The sequence below is a fragment of the Maylandia zebra genome, linkage group LG3 (genome assembly GCF_041146795.1).
Source record: "Maylandia zebra isolate NMK-2024a linkage group LG3, Mzebra_GT3a, whole genome shotgun sequence".
Lineage (NCBI taxonomy): Eukaryota > Metazoa > Chordata > Actinopteri > Cichliformes > Cichlidae > Maylandia > Maylandia zebra.
In genome coordinates, this window is record NC_135169.1 from 14,744,382 (window position 1) to 14,763,151 (window position 18,770).

General features: G+C 41.1%; 1 protein-coding gene across 3 annotated transcripts in view; it reads left to right on the plus strand.

Moving 5' to 3' along the window:
- Positions 1–18,770, plus strand: part of npy2rl (neuropeptide Y receptor Y2, like) — an 86,693-nt gene that overhangs the window by 40,403 nt on the left and 27,520 nt on the right. For all 3 annotated transcript variants that reach the window (XM_004572302.4, XM_076880036.1, XM_004572303.4), the window contains exon 3: positions 10,890–11,022. In XM_004572302.4, the coding sequence (XP_004572359.1) occupies positions 10,890–11,022 (133 nt within the window). The remainder of the gene's footprint in view (positions 1–10,889; positions 11,023–18,770) is intronic.

Below are 18,770 nucleotides of genomic sequence, written 5' to 3' on the forward strand. Positions count from 1 at the left end.
TATATATATATATATATATATATATATATATATATATATATATATATATATATATATATATATATATATATATATATATATATAGAATAGAATTCAACTTTATTGTCATTGCACATGCACAGGTACAGGGCAACGAAATGCAGTTTGCATCCATCCAGAAGTGCTTTAGTGATATAGATATATTACAATATATATTAGCAATAATATAGATATGTGAGTATATTACAGAAATGGGTCTATTATGGTATGTTATAATGTACACGGTATGAAGTATGTTGTGAATATTCTATAACTATAAGTATGTACAGGCTGTAGTGAGTACAAGCTATGTACAGGATATGAACAGGATATAAATATGAAAAACTATACAGAATATGAAATAAATAACTTTACAGAAATCTGAGATATACAGCTATACAGAAATGGGAACTATGCAAGTTGTAAACAGTTGTAGGATTAAAGATTATCGAATGTACAGAATGATTATTTACACAGAGCTATACAGTAGTGCAGTTAAGATAAGTGAGGGTGTAGATAGTTTCTACAGAGGCTATATAAAGTGCTAGTGGTTGTGAGTGGTGGTTCAGTCCATGTTATTATTGTGTTTGAGGGTACAGTTGTCCATTGTGGGTGTGTGTATGTTCAGTCCATGAGTTTAACGTGGGTCAGATGTCAGGAGGCAGAGTTCAGGAGTCTGACAGCTGTGGGGAAGAAGCTGTTCCGGTACCTGGTGGTCTTAGTCCGGAGGCTCCTGTGGCGCCTCCCAGAGGGCAGGAGGGTGAAGAGTCCATGTGATGGGTGACTGGGGTCTTTGATGATTTTCCCAGCCCTTTTCAGACACCGCTTCCTGTAGATGTCTTTTATGGCAGGAAGTGGTGCTCCGGCGATGCGCTGGGCAGTTTTCACGACCCTCTGCAACGCCTTCCGGTCCGAGGCAGAGCAGTTCCCGTACCAGACTGTTATACAGTTGGTCAGGATGCTCTCGATGGTGCAGCGATAGAAGTTCACCAGGATGTCTGAGGACAGGTGGTTCTTCCTCAGAGTCCTCAAGAAGAAGAGGCGCTGGTGAGCCTTCTTGACCAGCTTGGAGCAGTTGGTCATCCAGGTGAGATCCTCGGAGATGTGGACTCCCAGGAACTTGAAGCTGCTCACACGCTCCACAGCCGTCCCCTTAATGTGGATGGGTGGATGTGGGTCAGCATTCCTCCTGTAGTCCACAATGAGCTCCTTGGTCTTCTCGGTGTTAAGCAGCAGGTTGTTTCTGTCGCACCACTCAGCCAGACGATCCACCTCCTCCCTGTAGGCGGCCTCATCGTTGTCACTGATGAGGCCAATCACCGTGGTGTCATCTGCAAACTTAATGATGGTGTTGGAACCATCAGCAGGTCTGCAGTCGTGGGTGAAGAGGGAGTAGAGGAAAGGGCTCATCACACAGCCTTGTGGTACACCGGTGTTCATTGTGATGGTAGATGTCCGGCTGGATAACCGCTGCTCATGTTGGGGGCGGTTGGTCAGGAAGTCCAGTAACCATTTGCAGATGAGGGAACTGATACCCAGGTCTGTCAGTTTCCTGATGAGTTGTGAGGGGTGGATTGTATTGAATGCTGAACTGAAGTCTATAAACAGCATTCTGGCGTAGGTGTTGTTGTTGTCCAGGTGTGAGAGGACAGAGTGCATTGCGATGGAGACTGCATCCTCTGTGCTCCTGTTCCGGCGGTATGCGAATTGGTGGGGGTCCAGGGTGGGGGGGGAGACAGGATTTGAAGTGTGCTAGGACCAGTCGCTCTAAGCACTTAGTGATGATGGGGGTGAGTGCTACTGGGCGGTAATCATTGAGGCAAGATGGGTTGGAGTTTTTGGGTATCGGGACGATGGAGGTGGATTTGAAGCAGGCCGGTACCACAGCGTGGGCCAAGGACAGATTGAATATGTCTGTGAGCACTCCTGCAAGCTCCCCAGAACACGCTCTGAGAACACGCCCGGGGATGCCATCAGGGCCTGCAGCCTTGTGGACATTGATCCTGCTCAGCACCGCTCCTACATCGGTGGGGGAGAGAGTCATAGGTTGGTGGTCTGGCGTCATGTCTGCTTTGGTTGTGGTTGTGGGGTTCCCTCGCTCAAAACGAGCATAAAAGTTGTGTATGTATATATATATATATATATATATATATATATATATATATATATATATATATATATATAAAACACCCAGCACGCCCCTGCGGGCGGTATATCCTTCAAGCTCGGGTCCTCTACCAGAGGCCTGGGAGCTTGAAGGTCCTGCGCAGTATCTTAGCTGTTCCCAGGACTGCGCTCTTCTGGACAGAGATCTCCGATGTTATTCCCGGGATCTGCTGGAGCCACTCGCCTAGCTTGGGAGTCACCGCACCTAGTGCTCCAATTACCACGGGGACCACTGTTACCTTCACCCTCCACATCCTCTCGAGCTCTTCTCTGAGCCCTTGGTATTTCTCCAGCTTCTCGTGTTCCTTCTTCCTGATATTGCTGTCATTCGGAACCGCTACATCGATCACTACGGCCGTCTTCTTCTGTTTGTCTACCACCACTATGTCCGGTTGGTTAGCCACCACCATTTTGTCCATCTGTATCTGGAAGTCCCACAGGATCTTAGCTCGGTCATTCTCCACCACCCTTGGGGGCATCTCCCATTTTGACCTCGGGACTTCCAGGTTATACTCGGCACAGATGTTCCTGTACACTATGCCAGCCACGTGGTTATGGCGTTCCATGTATGCCTTGCCTGCTAGCATCTTGCACCCTGCTGTTATGTGCTGGATTGTCTCTGGGGCATCTTTACACAGCCTGCACCTGGGGTCTTGCCTGGTGTGATAGACCCCAGCCTCTATGGATCTTGTACTCAGAGCTTGTTCTTGTGCTGCCATGATTAGTGCCTCTGTGCTGTCTTTCAGTCCAACTTTGTCCAGCCACTGGTAGGATTTCTGGATATCAGCCACCTCCTCTATCTGCCGGTGGTACATACCGTGCAGGGGCCTGTCCTTCCATGATGGTTCCTCGTCTCCCTCCTCTTTCTTGGGTTTCTGCTGCCTGAGGTATTCACTGAGCACTCGGTCAGTTGGGGCCATCTTCCCAATGTATTCTTGGATGTTCGTTGTCTCATCCTGGACTGTGGTGCTGACACTCACCAGTCCCCGGCCCCCTTCCTTGCACTTAGCGTACAGCCTCAGGGTGCTGGACTTGGGGTGAAACCCTCCATGCATGGTAAGGAGCTTTCTTGTCTTTATGTCAGTGGCTTCTATCTCCTCCTTTGGCCAGCCTATTACCCCAGCAGGGTACCTGATCACGGGCAGGGCGTACGTGTTGATGGCCCGGATCTTGTTCTTACCATTCAGCTGACTCCTCAGGACTTGCCTGACCCTCTGCAGGTACTTGGTGGTTGCAGCTTTTCTAGCAGCCTCTTCATGGTTCCCATTCGCCTGCAGGATCCCCAGGTACTTGTAACTGTCCTCTATGTCTGCAATGTTGCCTTCTGGTAGTTCAATCCCCTCAGTTCTGACTACCTTCCCTCTCTTTGTTACCATTCAACTACACTTCTCCAGTCCGAACGACATTCCAATGTCATTGCTGTATCGCCTGGTAGTGTGGATCAGTGAATCGATGTCTCGTTCACTCTTGGCATACAGTTTGATGTCATCCATGTACAGGAGGTGGCTGACAACTGCTCCGTTCCGTAGTCGGTATCCGTAGCCAGTCTTGTTAATGATCTCACTGAGGGGGTTCAGGCCTATGCAGAACAGCAGTGGGGACAGAGCATCTCCTTGGTAGATCCCGCACTTGATGGTGACTTGTGCTATGGGCTTGGAGTTGGCCTCTAGTGTTGTACACCACATCCCCATTGAGTTCCTGATGAAGGCTCTTAGGGTCCCATTGATCTTGTACAATTCTAGGCATTTCAGTATCCAGCTGTGGGGCATTGAGTCATAGGCCTTCCTGTAATCAATCCAGGCAGTGCACAGGTTGGTCAGTCTGGTCTTGCAGTCTCGGCTGACTGTTCTGTCTACCAGTAGCTGGTGTTTTGCGCCTCTGGTATTCTTGCCAATTCCTTTCTGTGTCCCGCTCATGTATTGACCCATGTGCCTGTTCATCTTAGCTGATATGATGCCTGACAGGAGCTTCCATGTAGTACTGAGGCAGGTTATTGGTCGGTAGTTGGAGGGGACCGGTCCCTTCTTGGGGTCCTTGGGGATCAGGACCGTCCGACCTTCGGTTAGCCATTCCGGGTGTCTCTCGTTAACTAGCAGCTGGTTCATTTGTGCTGCCAGACGCTCGTGGAGTGCAGTCAGCTTCTTTAGCCAGTAGGCGTGAACCATGTCGGGCTCTGGTGCTGTCCAACTCTTCATACTGGAGACCCTTTCTTGGATATCTGCCACTGTGATGGTTACTGGACCCTGTTCAGGGAGGTCGCTATGGTCTGCCCTCAGATCCACTAGCCACTGAGCATTGCCGTTATGGGTTGCGTCCTTCTCCCATATGCTCCTTCAGTATTGCTCCGTCTCCAGCCTTGGTGGTGCTGTTCTCTTATTATTATTGTTCCCTTGCCACTGAGAGTACACCTTTAGCTATATATATATATATATATATATATATATATATATATATATATATATATATATATATATATATATGAAAACTATACAGAAATATGAACTATGCAAGTCATAAACAGTTGTAGAATTAAAATTATCGTATTGTACAGAATGTTAGTTTTTACAGAATTATACAGTAGCGCAGTTAAGTGAAATATGTGGATAATTTCTATAGAGGCTATATAAAGTGCTAGTGGTTGTGAGTGGTGGTTCAGCCATGTTATTATTGTGTGTATGAGGGTCTTGTCCATTATGTGTGTGTAGGTGGTTGTGGATGTGTGTATGTTCAGTCCATGAGTTTAATGTTCCGGTACCTGGTGGTCTTAGTCCGGAGGCTCCTGTAGCGCCTCCCAGAGGGCAGGAGGGTGAAGAGTCCATGTGATGGGTGACTGGGGTCTTTGATGATTTTCCCAGCCCTTTCCAGACACCGCTTCCTGTAGATGTCATTTATGGCAGGAAGTGGTGCTCCGGCGATGCATTGGGCAGTTTTCACGACCCTCTACAACGCCTTCCGGTCCGAGGCAGAGCAGTTCCTGTACCAGACTGTTATACAGTATTGTGGCGAGCTCAGAGATGGAGGAGACGGAGGTATCGTTCGGTCTTGCTTCCCATGAGCTAGCCAGGGAGCACAGCCGTTTATTAACATTTGGAGAAACACACACTGCCGCTAGCTAGCTGCTCAGCGCGGCAACAACAACAACAACAACACACAGGGCGCCCTCTGACCCCGGAAGGACACACCGTTGCAGCGAGAGGGCGTCACCCGTCACCATGGCAACATACACAAAACATAACTGTACAAACAGAACCCCGAACAGCCCTGACCCGCTACAGTATGTTTGTCAGTATGCTCTTAATGGTGCAGCGATAGAAGTTCACCAGGATGTCTGAGGACAGGTGGTTCTTCCTCAGAGTCCTCAAGAAGAAGAGGCGCTGGTGAGCCTTTTTGACCAGCTTGGAGCAGTTGGTCGTCCAGATGACTATAGTACTTCATCAACCAGTAGCGATTTTTGATACGGGTGACACGGGCGGTTGCCCAAGGCGGCATCTTGGTGGGGGCATCACGGGCATCGGCAAAAAAAAAAAAAAAAAAAAAAAAAAAAATTGCTCGTACTCATGCTGCCCTGACATCAGCCAGCGCATATTGGGAATGGCATAGGCACCGATCGGTTTTCTGTCGCCCATTTGTTGGGAGTAAGGGTGCCTTCCGTTTGCGAGGTGCGCCTGCTGCTTGTGGTACAGGGAGGAGAGGGCGGGGCAGCGGGGGATTCACTGGCTGGCTGGAGCGGCATCTAATACCCAACTCGCAAAATAAAACCAACTAAAAACAAAACAACAAACACGAAAACACCATGATTATAATTTGCACCGATGTTTTTTTGAAATTCTATACGCGAAAAGTGAGCGTGAGAGCCCTCGGTGCGCCTGCTCGCTGCTGAAGTCAAAGTAAACTTTATTGTTATCTCTGATACATACAGTCCAGTACATAGAGAGACGAGACGACAAGCCTCCAGTTACAGCAGTGCAAGTAACCCGCTGAAAGGGGAGGGGGACATGCTGCTTCCAAATAGAGCAGATTTCATTCATAATGATGTAAATCCAACACCATTATGTATTCATGATTTGAACCCTGGGTTGTGTGAAATCCCAGAAATAAACCTTAGCCAAAGTGAATCTGTGAACTAAAGTGTAGGTCTATTAGGTCAAGTTGTGGTGATCCTCGAGTTGGGGGATTTGTGTTCACACTATAGTGCAAAATTAAAGATTTTTCTTTTTTTCTGACAGTACTTTTCTGTGTTCATAATTCCATCTACCTCAGGCCTCCAACATGTTTTACCGATGGCTGCAGACACTCACTGTTGTACCTCTTTGCTGACCACCGCCATACAACCTAACCATTCTTTTTTCTTAGTTTATTCATTAATATAAAATGATCAATTGTATCAAACGCCTTCTTTAAGTCTATAAAAACACCAACAGTATATTCCTTATTATCTATTGCATTAGATATCCCTTCTACAAGTTCCATCACTGCCATCGAAGTGGACCTTTTCGCTCTAAAGCCATATTGGTTATCACTTAGATTATGCTTCTCAATATATTTATCAAGTCTATTAACAAATAACTTTCCTAAAATTTTTGAGAACTGTGGGAGTAGTGATATTGGCCTGTAATTGGTAAACTGACATCTCTCTCCATTTTTATGGATTGGAATAACTTTTGCTATTTTCACTTGTGAGGGAAACACACCAGTTCGAAAGGACAGATTACAAATGTATGCGAAAGGTTGCACTATATATTCTATAATACTTTTAACTAACATCATGTCAATACCAAAACAGTCAGTGGACTTTTTATTTTTAAATGTCTTCACAATGTTAATTATTTCTCTATGAGTTACAGCACCAATAAACATGGAGGACACATTCTGAGTAATATGTTTATTTAGGTCGTTATTATTTCTTGACTCTGAAATTTCTTTTGCTAAATTAAAGCCAACATTTACAAAGAAATCATTAAATTCATTTGCAATGTCTTTAGTTTTATCAAGCACAATATCTTTATCTTTTTTGAAATAGTCTGGATAATTCTTATTTTTTGAGCCCTTTTTGATTATACTATTTAATATCCTCCATGTTTCTTGTGTGTTACTTCTACTACCTGAGCTACAGCCAGGGGTGGCTGTAGCTCAGGTGGCAGAGCAGGTCAGCCACTAATCAGAAGGTCAGTGGTTCGATCCCTGGCTGCATGCCAAATGTCCTTGGGCAAGATACTAACCCCGTGTTTGCCTACTGGTGGTGGTGGTCAGAGGGCCCGGTGGCGCCTGTGTTCGGCAGCCTCGCCTCTGTCAGTGCGCCCCAGGGCAGCTGTGGCTACAATGTAGCTTGCTATCGCCAGTGTGTGAATGTGTGTGTGAATGACTGAATGTAGTGTAAAGCGCTTTGGGGTCCTATGGACTAGAAAAGCGCTATACAAATGCAGGCCATTTACCATTTTACTTTGCTCCAATAATTTTTGGTAATATTCTTTCTTACTTGTTCTTATAATATTTACTAATCTATTTTTATATAACTTGCACTTCCTTTCAGCATCTTTTGTCCTCTGTTTTATGAATCTCCTATATAGATTATTATTTTTTTTTTTTACATGCATCTTCTATCCCCTTTGTGATCCATGGCTTATTTGATCTGTGATGCTTTCTAGTGATTTTCATTAAAGGACAATGTTTTTCATATAGTGAAACTACAGTTGATAGGAATGCATCATATGCACTATTTAATCTTCATTTGCAAAAACCTCATTCCAATTGCGTTCTTTTAAGTCCACCTGGAGGGCAGCAATGGCTCTTGTTGTTCTATGTCATATCATATCAAATGTTTGATTGTTTTGTTTGTAGTTTTAATCCCAAAATAATTTTGAAAAATTGCAAAAACAGGAAGATGATCGCTTATATCAGTTATAAGAAGTCCACCTACTATTTCATGGTCAATTTTACTTGTGAATATATTATCTATCAATGTAGCTGTATCAATTGCTATTCTAATTGGTTTTATAATTACAGGGAAAAGGGAATTACTCTACATTGTATTAATGAAATCTGTTGTTTTCTGATGTCCATTTGGGTTTAGCAAATCTATATTAAAATCACCACAAATTATTTGCACTTTATCATTTAGGTTGCTAAACATGGCAGCAAGTTTTTCATTGAATGTCTCGAGGCATGATCCTGGTGTCCTATAGATGCAACTTATAATTATATTGTTAGCTTTTTCAACATGGATTTCAATAGTAACACATTCCAATACCTCATCTATGGTGCTTGACATACATTCAATCAGACTACATTTCAAAACTTTATCTACATATAAAGCAACACCGCCTCCTTTTTTATTCACTCTGTTCATTGTAAATAATTCATATCCTCCCAGTCCCATTTCACTAACTTTCTCATTATCGAGCCATGTTTCTGATATTGCAATTATATTAAAATTTTTTAACTTACTTAAACATTCTGTAATTTTAGAAAATATTTTATACAGGCTTCTACTATTGAAATGTATGACCAACAATGCATTTGCCATATTAATATTCACATTGAATTGGTCGTCTGTATAGTACTCACAGGTATTATTGGTGTTATTGTAGAAGTGGTTATCTGGGTCAATGTTACTTTCAGGGTCATGCATGTTGTGCTCTGCATAGTTGAAACGTTTTGAAGTTTTTTTTCTCAGCGTGTGTCACAAAATAACCTCCTTGACAGTCCTTTTTATAATCAAAGTCTTCCTCTTCAATATCTCTGAATGGAAACCTATAATCTGTGTCCAAACTTGACATTTATGTGTTTTTTGTTTTTGTTGTTGTTTTTTCTATTGTTTTTTGAGCCATAAGGCCAGAAACACTTTCCATTCCTGATTATGTATATTGCTCTAAGTCTTTGAGTTCTCTTATCATCACAACTTTCGCTTCTTTGGGATTGCCATTTAGTCTTATCATTACTTTGCAGTTCCTCGTCCATGTCGCTTATATCTTATTTTGTTTTTTCAGGCTGCATGCCTGTCTTGCAATTTCAGCAGTCTTTTTCGTTAAATGTGCATTTAAATACACACCGGTCCGTTTCAGCTTCTTTCCCTGTTTCAGTAACTCAATCTTTGTTTTGCGACTCACAAACCGAAGAATAATTGCTGGCTTTGTTTTACTGTCTTTTCTGGGGAGTGTGTGGCATGCTGCGATATGATGGCTCTGAATACTTACATTCTTCGTTTGAAGGAATTTTATCACTTGCTTTTCAAGTATTTGCAGCTCCTCTACCGGGGCATCTTCACCGTCTTTACCTCCGCCAGCTGTTACTCTGCTGTTCGGTGTTGCGTCTCCAGTCCACTTATGACTAAATCATCCATTCTTGTGTATTGTTCAAGGTCCTCGATTCGCCGTTCCAAGTCGTCTATTTTCTTGTCCTTCTCCTTTATCATGTTTTTTAGTTGTTTTATTTCATCCATTAGGTCATGTAGCATACCTTGTTGTTTAGCCACTTTGCTCAGTTCATCAGACATGAAATTAAGTGATTTCTTAATCTCCTCCAACTCCTCTTCAACTCCTGGGTTTTCTTTTTTAGGCGGCATTCTGAAAATGGTGAGATTGGTATTACCTTGTGATGGCCCGTTGAAGTCACTGTCGATTTACTTGTTGGTGCCTTGCTAGAGGAGCCTGGGCCCAGTGGCTTCTGGAGGATCCTGGGCCTGGTGGCTGCTGGAAGAGCCTGGGCCTAGTGGCTGCTGCAGGATCCTGGGACTACTGGCTGCTGGAAGAGCCTGGGCCTAGTGGTTGTTGGAGGATCCTGGGCCTAGTGGCTGTTGGAGGATCTTGGGCCTGGTGGCAGCAGGAGGGTCCTGGGCCTGGTGGCTGCTGGAGGATCCTGGGCCTAGTGGCTGCTGGAGGATCTTGGGCCTGGTGGCTGCTGGAGGATCTTGGGCCTGGTGGCAGCAGGAGGGTCCTGGGCCTGGTGGCTGCTGGAGGATCCTGGGCCTAGTGGCTGCTGGAGGATCTCTGTCAATCTCACCTGGGCCCACAACACCAACGTGCTGGTAAAGAAGGCCTAGCAGCAACTGCATTTCCTCCTTGTCCTTTTAGGAGACATTTTAGAGCTTCTAGTGGTCCTCAAGTATCGCGTGTCTTTCCAGGAATCATTGACAGCACAGTTTTTGAGTGGAGGCAGGTTGTCGCGGTACAAACGATGGTCCTATTTGCTGCTATGCTCCTTCCTGGTTGAACTGAATGTTCTTAGCAGCGTTTTCCTTCGTTTTTGGCTTTTACGTGTGGACGGGATTTTTAAAAAAAATGAAAACAGAAAATCTCAGTTTTCAAAAATACCCGTGTACGTGTGGACGTAGCCTAAAGTGATTGCAATTTTTCCCATTATTCCCATTTACCCTTACATCAGTCTGCAATACAGCCAGTTGACAAGTGACTGTAGGTTCAGACGCCCCAAATGTGTCTTATGTTTCAGTTTGTTTTTTATATTATAACACACTGTTTTGCTCTCTGTGTAAACAAAACATATTATAATTAAATAAATTTGGTAAAAGTAGGAAATAAAACATAAAACTATCTAAAAGAAGAGTATCATATAATCTCGATTCATTCTTCAGTTGAGGGATACAGAAGTTCCACTTCACATCACCTCTGTTTTTTCTAAATTAGTTTATTCTGCTGCAACAATTTACCTCTGAGAGATGTTTACAGCTGTTTGTTTGTTTTGTTTTACAGGTGGTGTTGATCCTGGCCTACAGCACCATTATTGTGCTGGGAGTTCTGGGTAATTCTCTTGTCATCTATGTCATCTATCGCTTCAAGACGCTCCGCACTGTCACCAACTTCTTCATTGCTAATTTGGCTGTTGGTAAGTTTATACATACAGACGCACGCCAGCAGCTTTTTGTTGCTTCTAATATAATACTGTCACTGTGCTCAGAGCAATAAAACACTTTCTGACATGTGTAGGTGGTGGTGTTTGTGTGTTTTTGTCTCCAAGTGCATGTCTTCTTAAGATTGCTGGGAACTTAATCTGGGAACATGAGCCCATGACAGAAATCATTCAAATTTAAGATTTAAAGATAAGAGTAAGGTTAAAAGTTTGGATTTGGTTGAGTTTATGGTAAAGTTAGGTTTGTGCTATTGTTAAAACAAGGACAGTGTGCCGTTATGGGTGCATGTCTGATGCAGGGGCGTTAACACCTTTCTTATATCACCACTCTGAAGACCGATGAGCGTTGTCAACAGGTTTACTGACATTCAAAAGGGTAAAGGCAAGGCAAGGCAAGGCAAATTTATTTGTATAGCACAATTCAACAACAAGGTGATTCAAAGTGCTTTACAGAGACATTAGAAACAAAGACAAATAAAAAGCATGATTTAAAATTGATTAGAACAAGCAAACAAACTAACTAACAACAAACAAAACAGTATATAGAATCAAAACAGATAAAATCAGAACAGTAGATAAAATCAGTAGTTAAATATAAGTTTTGAAATTTAAGCTTAAAAGTGTGGATTTGGTACTTTATTCAAATGCAGCTGAGAATAGGTGAGTCTTCATCCTGGATTTAAATAAACTGAGTGTTTCAGCTGATCTGAGGCTTTCTGGGAGTTTGTTCCAGATATAAGGAGCATAAAAGCTGAATGCAGCTTCTCTGTGTCTGGTTCTGACTCTGGGAACTGATAAAAGACCGGATCCAGATGACCTGAGGGATCTGGAAGGTTCATACTGGGTCAGGAGGTCATTGATGTATTTTGGTCCTAAACCATTCAGAGCTTTATAGACCGGCATCAGAACTTTAAAGTCTATCCTCTGACGGACAGGCAGCCAGTGTAAAGACCTCAGAGCTGGACTGATGTGGTCCACTTTTTTGGTCTTAGTGAGGACTCGAGCAGCAGAGTTCTGAATGAGCTGTAGTTGTCTGACTGATTTTTTAGGTAGACCTGTAAAGATGCTGTTACAGTAATCAAGCCTACTAAAGATGAATGCATGGACTAGTGTTTCCAGGTCCTGTTGAGACATCAGATCTTTGATCCTTGAAATATTCTTGAGGTGACAGTAAGCTCATTTTGTTATTGTCTTAATGTGTTTAGGTCTGCATCCATCACTACACCCAAATTTCTCGCCTGGTTTGTGGTTTTTAGGTGTATAGATTGAAGTTCTCTGGTGACCTGTAATTGTTTTTCTTTGGCGCCAAAGACTATTACCTCAGTTTTGTTTTTGTTTAGCTGGAGAAAATTGTGGCACAACCAGTCATTAATTTCCTCAATGCATTTACCAAGAGCCTGTACAGGGCCTCGGTCTCCTGGTGACATTGTGATATAAAACTAAAAGCAAGACAAAAAATACAGTCATGACATACATATGTGCAGCATAATATGCATTTATATACCACCCTGCTACTACATAGCATATGTCTAATTATGTAAACTTTTTAAACTACTACTGATGCTATCCCAGACGAACTCCAAAATCACAGGTAACTAGCTTAACAAAAGGACTAGCTTTACAGCCAAATACTGCATTAGCGGGCAACATATTGTACAAAAAACAAAGTTGCAACTTATACTTTAAGTACATACCGGCGATACAACCATAAACAGAAGATGTGGACAGTATTTCTTCCAACAGGACACCATAAACTGTGTGCCGATATGTTTCCCTTCTTCTTTCTCACTTGCTTTGCTTGACTGAGCGGATTACTTGGAGCAGCCACAGAGGGCGCTGTAAACACATAATAAATAACAACTGACTGAGAATGATATTTTAGTGATACAACATTTTACAACTTTTAGTGATACAGAACAGACAGCTTCATGTTAAGGATTCCTCAGGATGACAAGTCTTCAAGAATTGTGCATTTATACAATTTATGCAATTGCAATTTATATAAGCACAGAGATAAGTCCATTTTTAGAGCCCTAAGAAGATGATTACCCTTTCCTAACCTTCATTAGTGCTGTTTTGGTGCTTATTTACAATATTATTAGGAAGCACTGAAATCATTTTCATTGCTATGCAGATAATACCCAGTTTGATTTATTAATGAATGTAGATGATACAAATTATGTTCTTAAAATATAGGCATGTCTTCAAGACATCAAGACCTGGATGACCTCAAAGTTCCTACTTCTAAATTTAGACAAAACTGAGGTTATGGCACTCAGTTCTAAAAGTGTGAGAAACATGGTGTCTAAGCAGATAGTTACTTACTGGGTAATATCAACTTGGAGTCATTTTTAACAGGATTTGTCCTTCAGTGTTCACATTAAGCAAATATGTAGGACTGCGTTCATTCATTTGCTTAATATTGCTAAAGTCTCAGAACAGCCTTCAGCTGATCCAGAATATTTCAGCAAGAGAGCAAAATGAGATTGCAAAAGGAGACTTTTCTCTAAAATTGGCTTCTCTTCATTGGTTATTATTCAATAAGGTATTGAATAATCAGGCTCTGCCATATCTTAAAGACCTTATATCAGCCCATTATACTAACAGAGCACTTTACTCTCAGACTGCATGTTGTGGTTTTGAATAGTGGAGAACTGGAGATCAAGCATTCAGCCATCTCTAATAAATAACCTCCCAGTTTGAATTTGAGAGACTGTCACTCTCTCTACTCTTGACACTAGGTTTAAAACTTTCTTTTTCTTGAAGGTTGCAGTTGGCAAACTTTATCCTTGCTAAATCATTAGCAGTTATTATACTCTGGTTCTTGCTCCCATAGTGACTCTTTTGTCCTGTGTCTCTCTGCTTTCTTCTCTTTCCAGTCAGTACCAAGGAGTTGAGGCAGATGGCTGCCCCTCCCTGAGCCTGGTCCTGCTGGAGGTTTGAAAGTAAATTTAGAGAGTATAATAGAACCAGGTTTGGCCCCTTGTAGAAAAAATAGAAAGCCAATACATATCCTGAAGTGGAGATGTGTGGTATCAAGGCTTTCCAATCTTAATGCTTCCCACAGGAGGGATTTATTTGATTTGGATTTTTGAAACTATTTCCGAATGTTTTCTGCCATTTTCATTGCTTGTTCTGTTCTTTCTCCATTGTAAGTTTTACACATCCAGATGCTCGTTCCAGTGTTAAAAGGTTGTGCCACAGACATTATGAGCCATTTTGCCTGAAAACCCCTCTTTGGATTGTTTCATCACGTTAATAATGTTAGCGTTACCCATCTGGTGATCTGAATGATAAAAGTTAACTTAATGGAGACTGCCCTTGGTAATATTCCTTTTAATCCCTTGTGGTTTTGTGGATTTTCATCTTTAGATAGTGATCAATGTTTACATGCCACAAGCTCACATATTTGAAGCCTGCTAGCAAGAGAAATGGCAGATTGAGAGTGTGGTAGAAAGAGGAAAAGTTCCCAAGATGTTTCCCTGGAGAGGTTTATTCACTTCTGTTGCACTATCTAGTCATTCTACACTAGTGCCAACACTGAGTTCATCATTATTAGATCAATGAAATTGCATTATGAGGGCTAGATTCATGGGAATTGGTTAAATGAGTCCCAAAATGAAATTCAACCACTGAGAATGGTATGCCAACTTGATGTCAAGCGTAACAGGTAAACAGAGGTGGTCTTCTAATGTCAAAGTTGTAATCTTGCAATGAGTTTGATAGACTTCTTTGCATGTAAATGGAAAATGCAACTTAACCTTTTAAAGCCAAGTGTATCATATTTGATATGTGAGTTATGGTGAGTTTTTGAGACTTCTACATGATCAGTAAAGACTACCGCCCTCTTGTTTGTTTGTTTTTTTAATTTCATTGTGAGGTTCACTATACACTCCAACTTTTCCAAATGTTTGAATTTTCTGGTAATTATTTCAGGCTTCATGCTTTAAAGGCATAAAGAGCCAAAGCATCTGTTGCAAATCAGTACAAATAAGATAATTTTCCCCCAGAAAGCTCCAGAGAGACTAGACTTTTTAAATCTCCAAATAATAAGAATCACCAATTACAGGGGTTAACCAAAAAAAAAAAAAAATCCAAAACATCACGACAGTCAACACAACTTGTACAACAAATACCAGAAAGGTACCGAAAATCTAATTCCTGGCTTGTTCTATGCACATATCTTTTTATAAAAAGTACCCCAGCCTAGATGTGATTCATATCATCATAGTCACTCATGCCCTGTTGATGGTGGTAGCGTCATCCTGGTAGAGACCACTCCCATTACCATAGAAATCTTTCATCATAAGATTAAGGTGTTCTCCCTGAACAGATTTCTGGGGCGAGTGAACCCAAACAACAGCAGCAAAATGCTGCCTGCAGCATAACACAGTCACAGTTTCTTCAACGTAGGGGTCAAAAGTTCAGCTTATTCCTTTAATTTCTAACCCGTCTGTATATGTGTATGTGTAAGCTGTCAGTAAGGATGACTCAAACATCTGCCGCTGTGTGCTAGATCTTAGTGATGTCTCAAATTTGTTGGGTGGTTCGAGTGGGAGAGGCCAGCGGATGCAGAGATGAACTCAGACATTTGTTGTTTTTGTGACACGCAGGCATTTTAAATGGAGGAATCAGAGTTTTCTTAACCAATATGTGAAGAGTGTCTGTGTGAGCACATAAATAAGGATTTTATACAGAGGACAGAAAAGTGACATCTAAAGAGTTCAAAAGAATTTCAAGAGATGCACAAATCCTATTTTGCCATTTTCCTTTTTATTTCATGTATGATGACCCAATTCATAATAATAATTCTTTATTTAAAAGGGACAGTACAGATTAACATCGTCCAAGTATAAAACATAAAATTGATGTACTGCACATAAGTTTATAGGTATTGCTAGTTTCCAACCATTGTCCCTTGTTGGGCTTACATTCACAATACACGGAGTTAAAACATACATTTTCATGAACCCAAAATAAACCATGAATACAGCTACAATTTTAGACAATGTAAAAAGAAAAAAAAGATTACTTAAAATGACTACAGCTCTGATTTCCCTTTAACCAACCTTTAACCTTCAATGTAAATGATCTAATACCTGTAAGGCGAAAGCGCATCAAATCCGATTTTTTTGACCCTATGCGACCCATATCCGATCCTGGTATGACAGTGTGAACGGCACAAATCCGATATTTTCAAATCCGATCTGGGTCACTTTCGTATGTGGTACTGAATCCGATACATATCCGATGTTTCAGAAAGCGACTGCTGTGTGTACGGTCAAGTCGCATTAAATCCGTCTTTTACGTCACTGACACAAAACAGACGCCAATTATCAGCACCGGAGAAGCGCCCGATAAGACATCGCGAACACCTCCTGGCCATCCGGTGAATATTTCAAAAAGAGCCAAAGCAGAAGTAAAATTATTGCACAGTTTCAGCACTAATAATAGGTCAAAAATGACTAATTCAGGAATGATTCTGCAGATAAAGCATGAGGAATTCTGGCTTTTGATCTATTAAATTAATGAAATTAAAATATTTTAATTGACCACCCTCCAGGTAGTGATTTCTCGCGCAGTTCTTCTTAAGTGAGAATTCAAGATTTTTCCCATTGTTGTCAGTAAAATAATTTGATGTGCACAAAATAAATATTTTAAATTACTTCCCCAGAAAAATGTATACAATAATTTAGACATTAGGGAAGAATATTTCATCTATGAACGTCTAAAGGAAATGTTGTCAGTCATCTGCATTTGTTAATGAGATGTAAATCTAGAATATTTATTTAAATTTTAGAAATATTAAGATGCATTTTCTTAGAACATTTGATGGTGCTGATTGCACACGATGAATCAAATGCAGTCTTTCAGTATTCATAGAGTGAGAGTCAAAACAAAGACTGAGCAGTAATGAGTGTAGCAACAGAAGACTGGTATCACGTGACTGAAGTTTTGTTTTCTGGCTGTAAAGGACTAAACTGCCTTTGTGCCAGTTTTACCTTTTTAATGAGTTGGAGACTATGTTGGTGTCAACATGAAGCATGAAACAGGACTGAACAGCAAGAGAAGCCAAGACCAATTCTTAATCACCTGCTTTGATACGTGGTAGGCAGTTTCACCTCAGTTTTATTTCTGTCTAATGAGACAAGTGTAAACAGTTTCACATGTCCCCCGGCTGTGATGCTTAGTTGTGAAACTTCACTCGGCTGCATGATTCACCGTACTTTGTTTTAGCGCAACTATTCATGTTCAAACTGAAAGATGGGTTGAAAATCTGTTTTTTTAGGTTATTCTCAGAAATGCCAACACAACTGAGAGAGTTTTGCCATAAATTAGTGTGAACAAGACATAAATGATAGCAATTAATTAAAACATACAAAACATCCTGATAAATCTTAGAGAATTTAGTCTTCTAAATGCATGACTTAACATGAAACGACTAACTAAACAGGTGAATTTATAAGCACCACATCAGCACACATGCTAATGAATTTTAACAAACTGTGAGAGGTAATGGAGTGTGACGTGGGAGGGAAATTGCCTTAGCTGTCAGAGCTCGTCAGGCCTGAAGAAGCACAATAATATATTTTATTCAGAGCATACACTTCAGGGAGCATTGATGTAGCAGTAAACAAGACAACAAACATTGATGGACAGGTAAAATGTTTCTGCATAGAGAGAGAAGTATCAGTACTACAAGGCGTGTTAAGATGAGAGTGCACAGACAAAGAATCTCTGCAAAGAGACTGTTTGTTATTGTCAATAAATCTAATAAAGACACACAAATGCCTCCTCCTATTTTTGCTGTTGCTTAAAAAGCTGAACTATCATAGATCTCTGTTTTACAGACTTCTACTATTGTCTAAAAATTCCACGCTGTGTGAGTCGATCCTCCTTTAGTAGTACATTGTGTTTGGGAAAGGTTAAGATTTAACTTCGAGGGTATAATAATGTGTACTTCATTAATACCCATGGAGAAGTTCTCTGCAAAAACAACCAAAATCAATAATCATCACACAAAGAGTAACCCCTCGAAACTCACCACAATAATCAACAGTAAACACAAAGACTGCAATCCAAAAGCTAAAAAAGAGCAAAATCCACAACAGAAACTTTTACCAACCAAAAACACAACAGAGAGCCCAGCAACCAACAACGTAGAAAAAAACACATTATCTCCTAACAAAAACCAATAATTGAATAATATTTAAATTAACAACCAAAACTAACACCAGAATCTACCAAAACAAAAATGATCACAACACATAATAAACAACCAGCAGAATTCAAAAACGAAAAACCCAACCACAACAGCAGCTATTCACAATCAACAACAGCAAAAGGTCCCAAGGACTGACAATCCACAAAAATAGCAATTATCATCCAACATAAACCAAAAACAAAACCAAACAAAACAGAAAAACCTTACCACCGCTACTGGACGTATTTAAAAAAATTACCAATCAAGAATAGAAACCCAACCATCACTATAACAGCCAATAAAAAAGCCCCACAAGCCAACAAAATAAGTCAAAAAAAGTACTAGAAATGACAAACATCGCAATACCAACAATCACACATAGAAAGGCTGAACTCCATCCTGACTTGATTTTAATGTTTGAAGTAAACACAAATTATATAGCAGAAAGAAAAGTAGCTTACTTCTAAAAGATAATGTGATGTGATTAATTTTACGGTTAATATTGCGATGCATCTTTAAA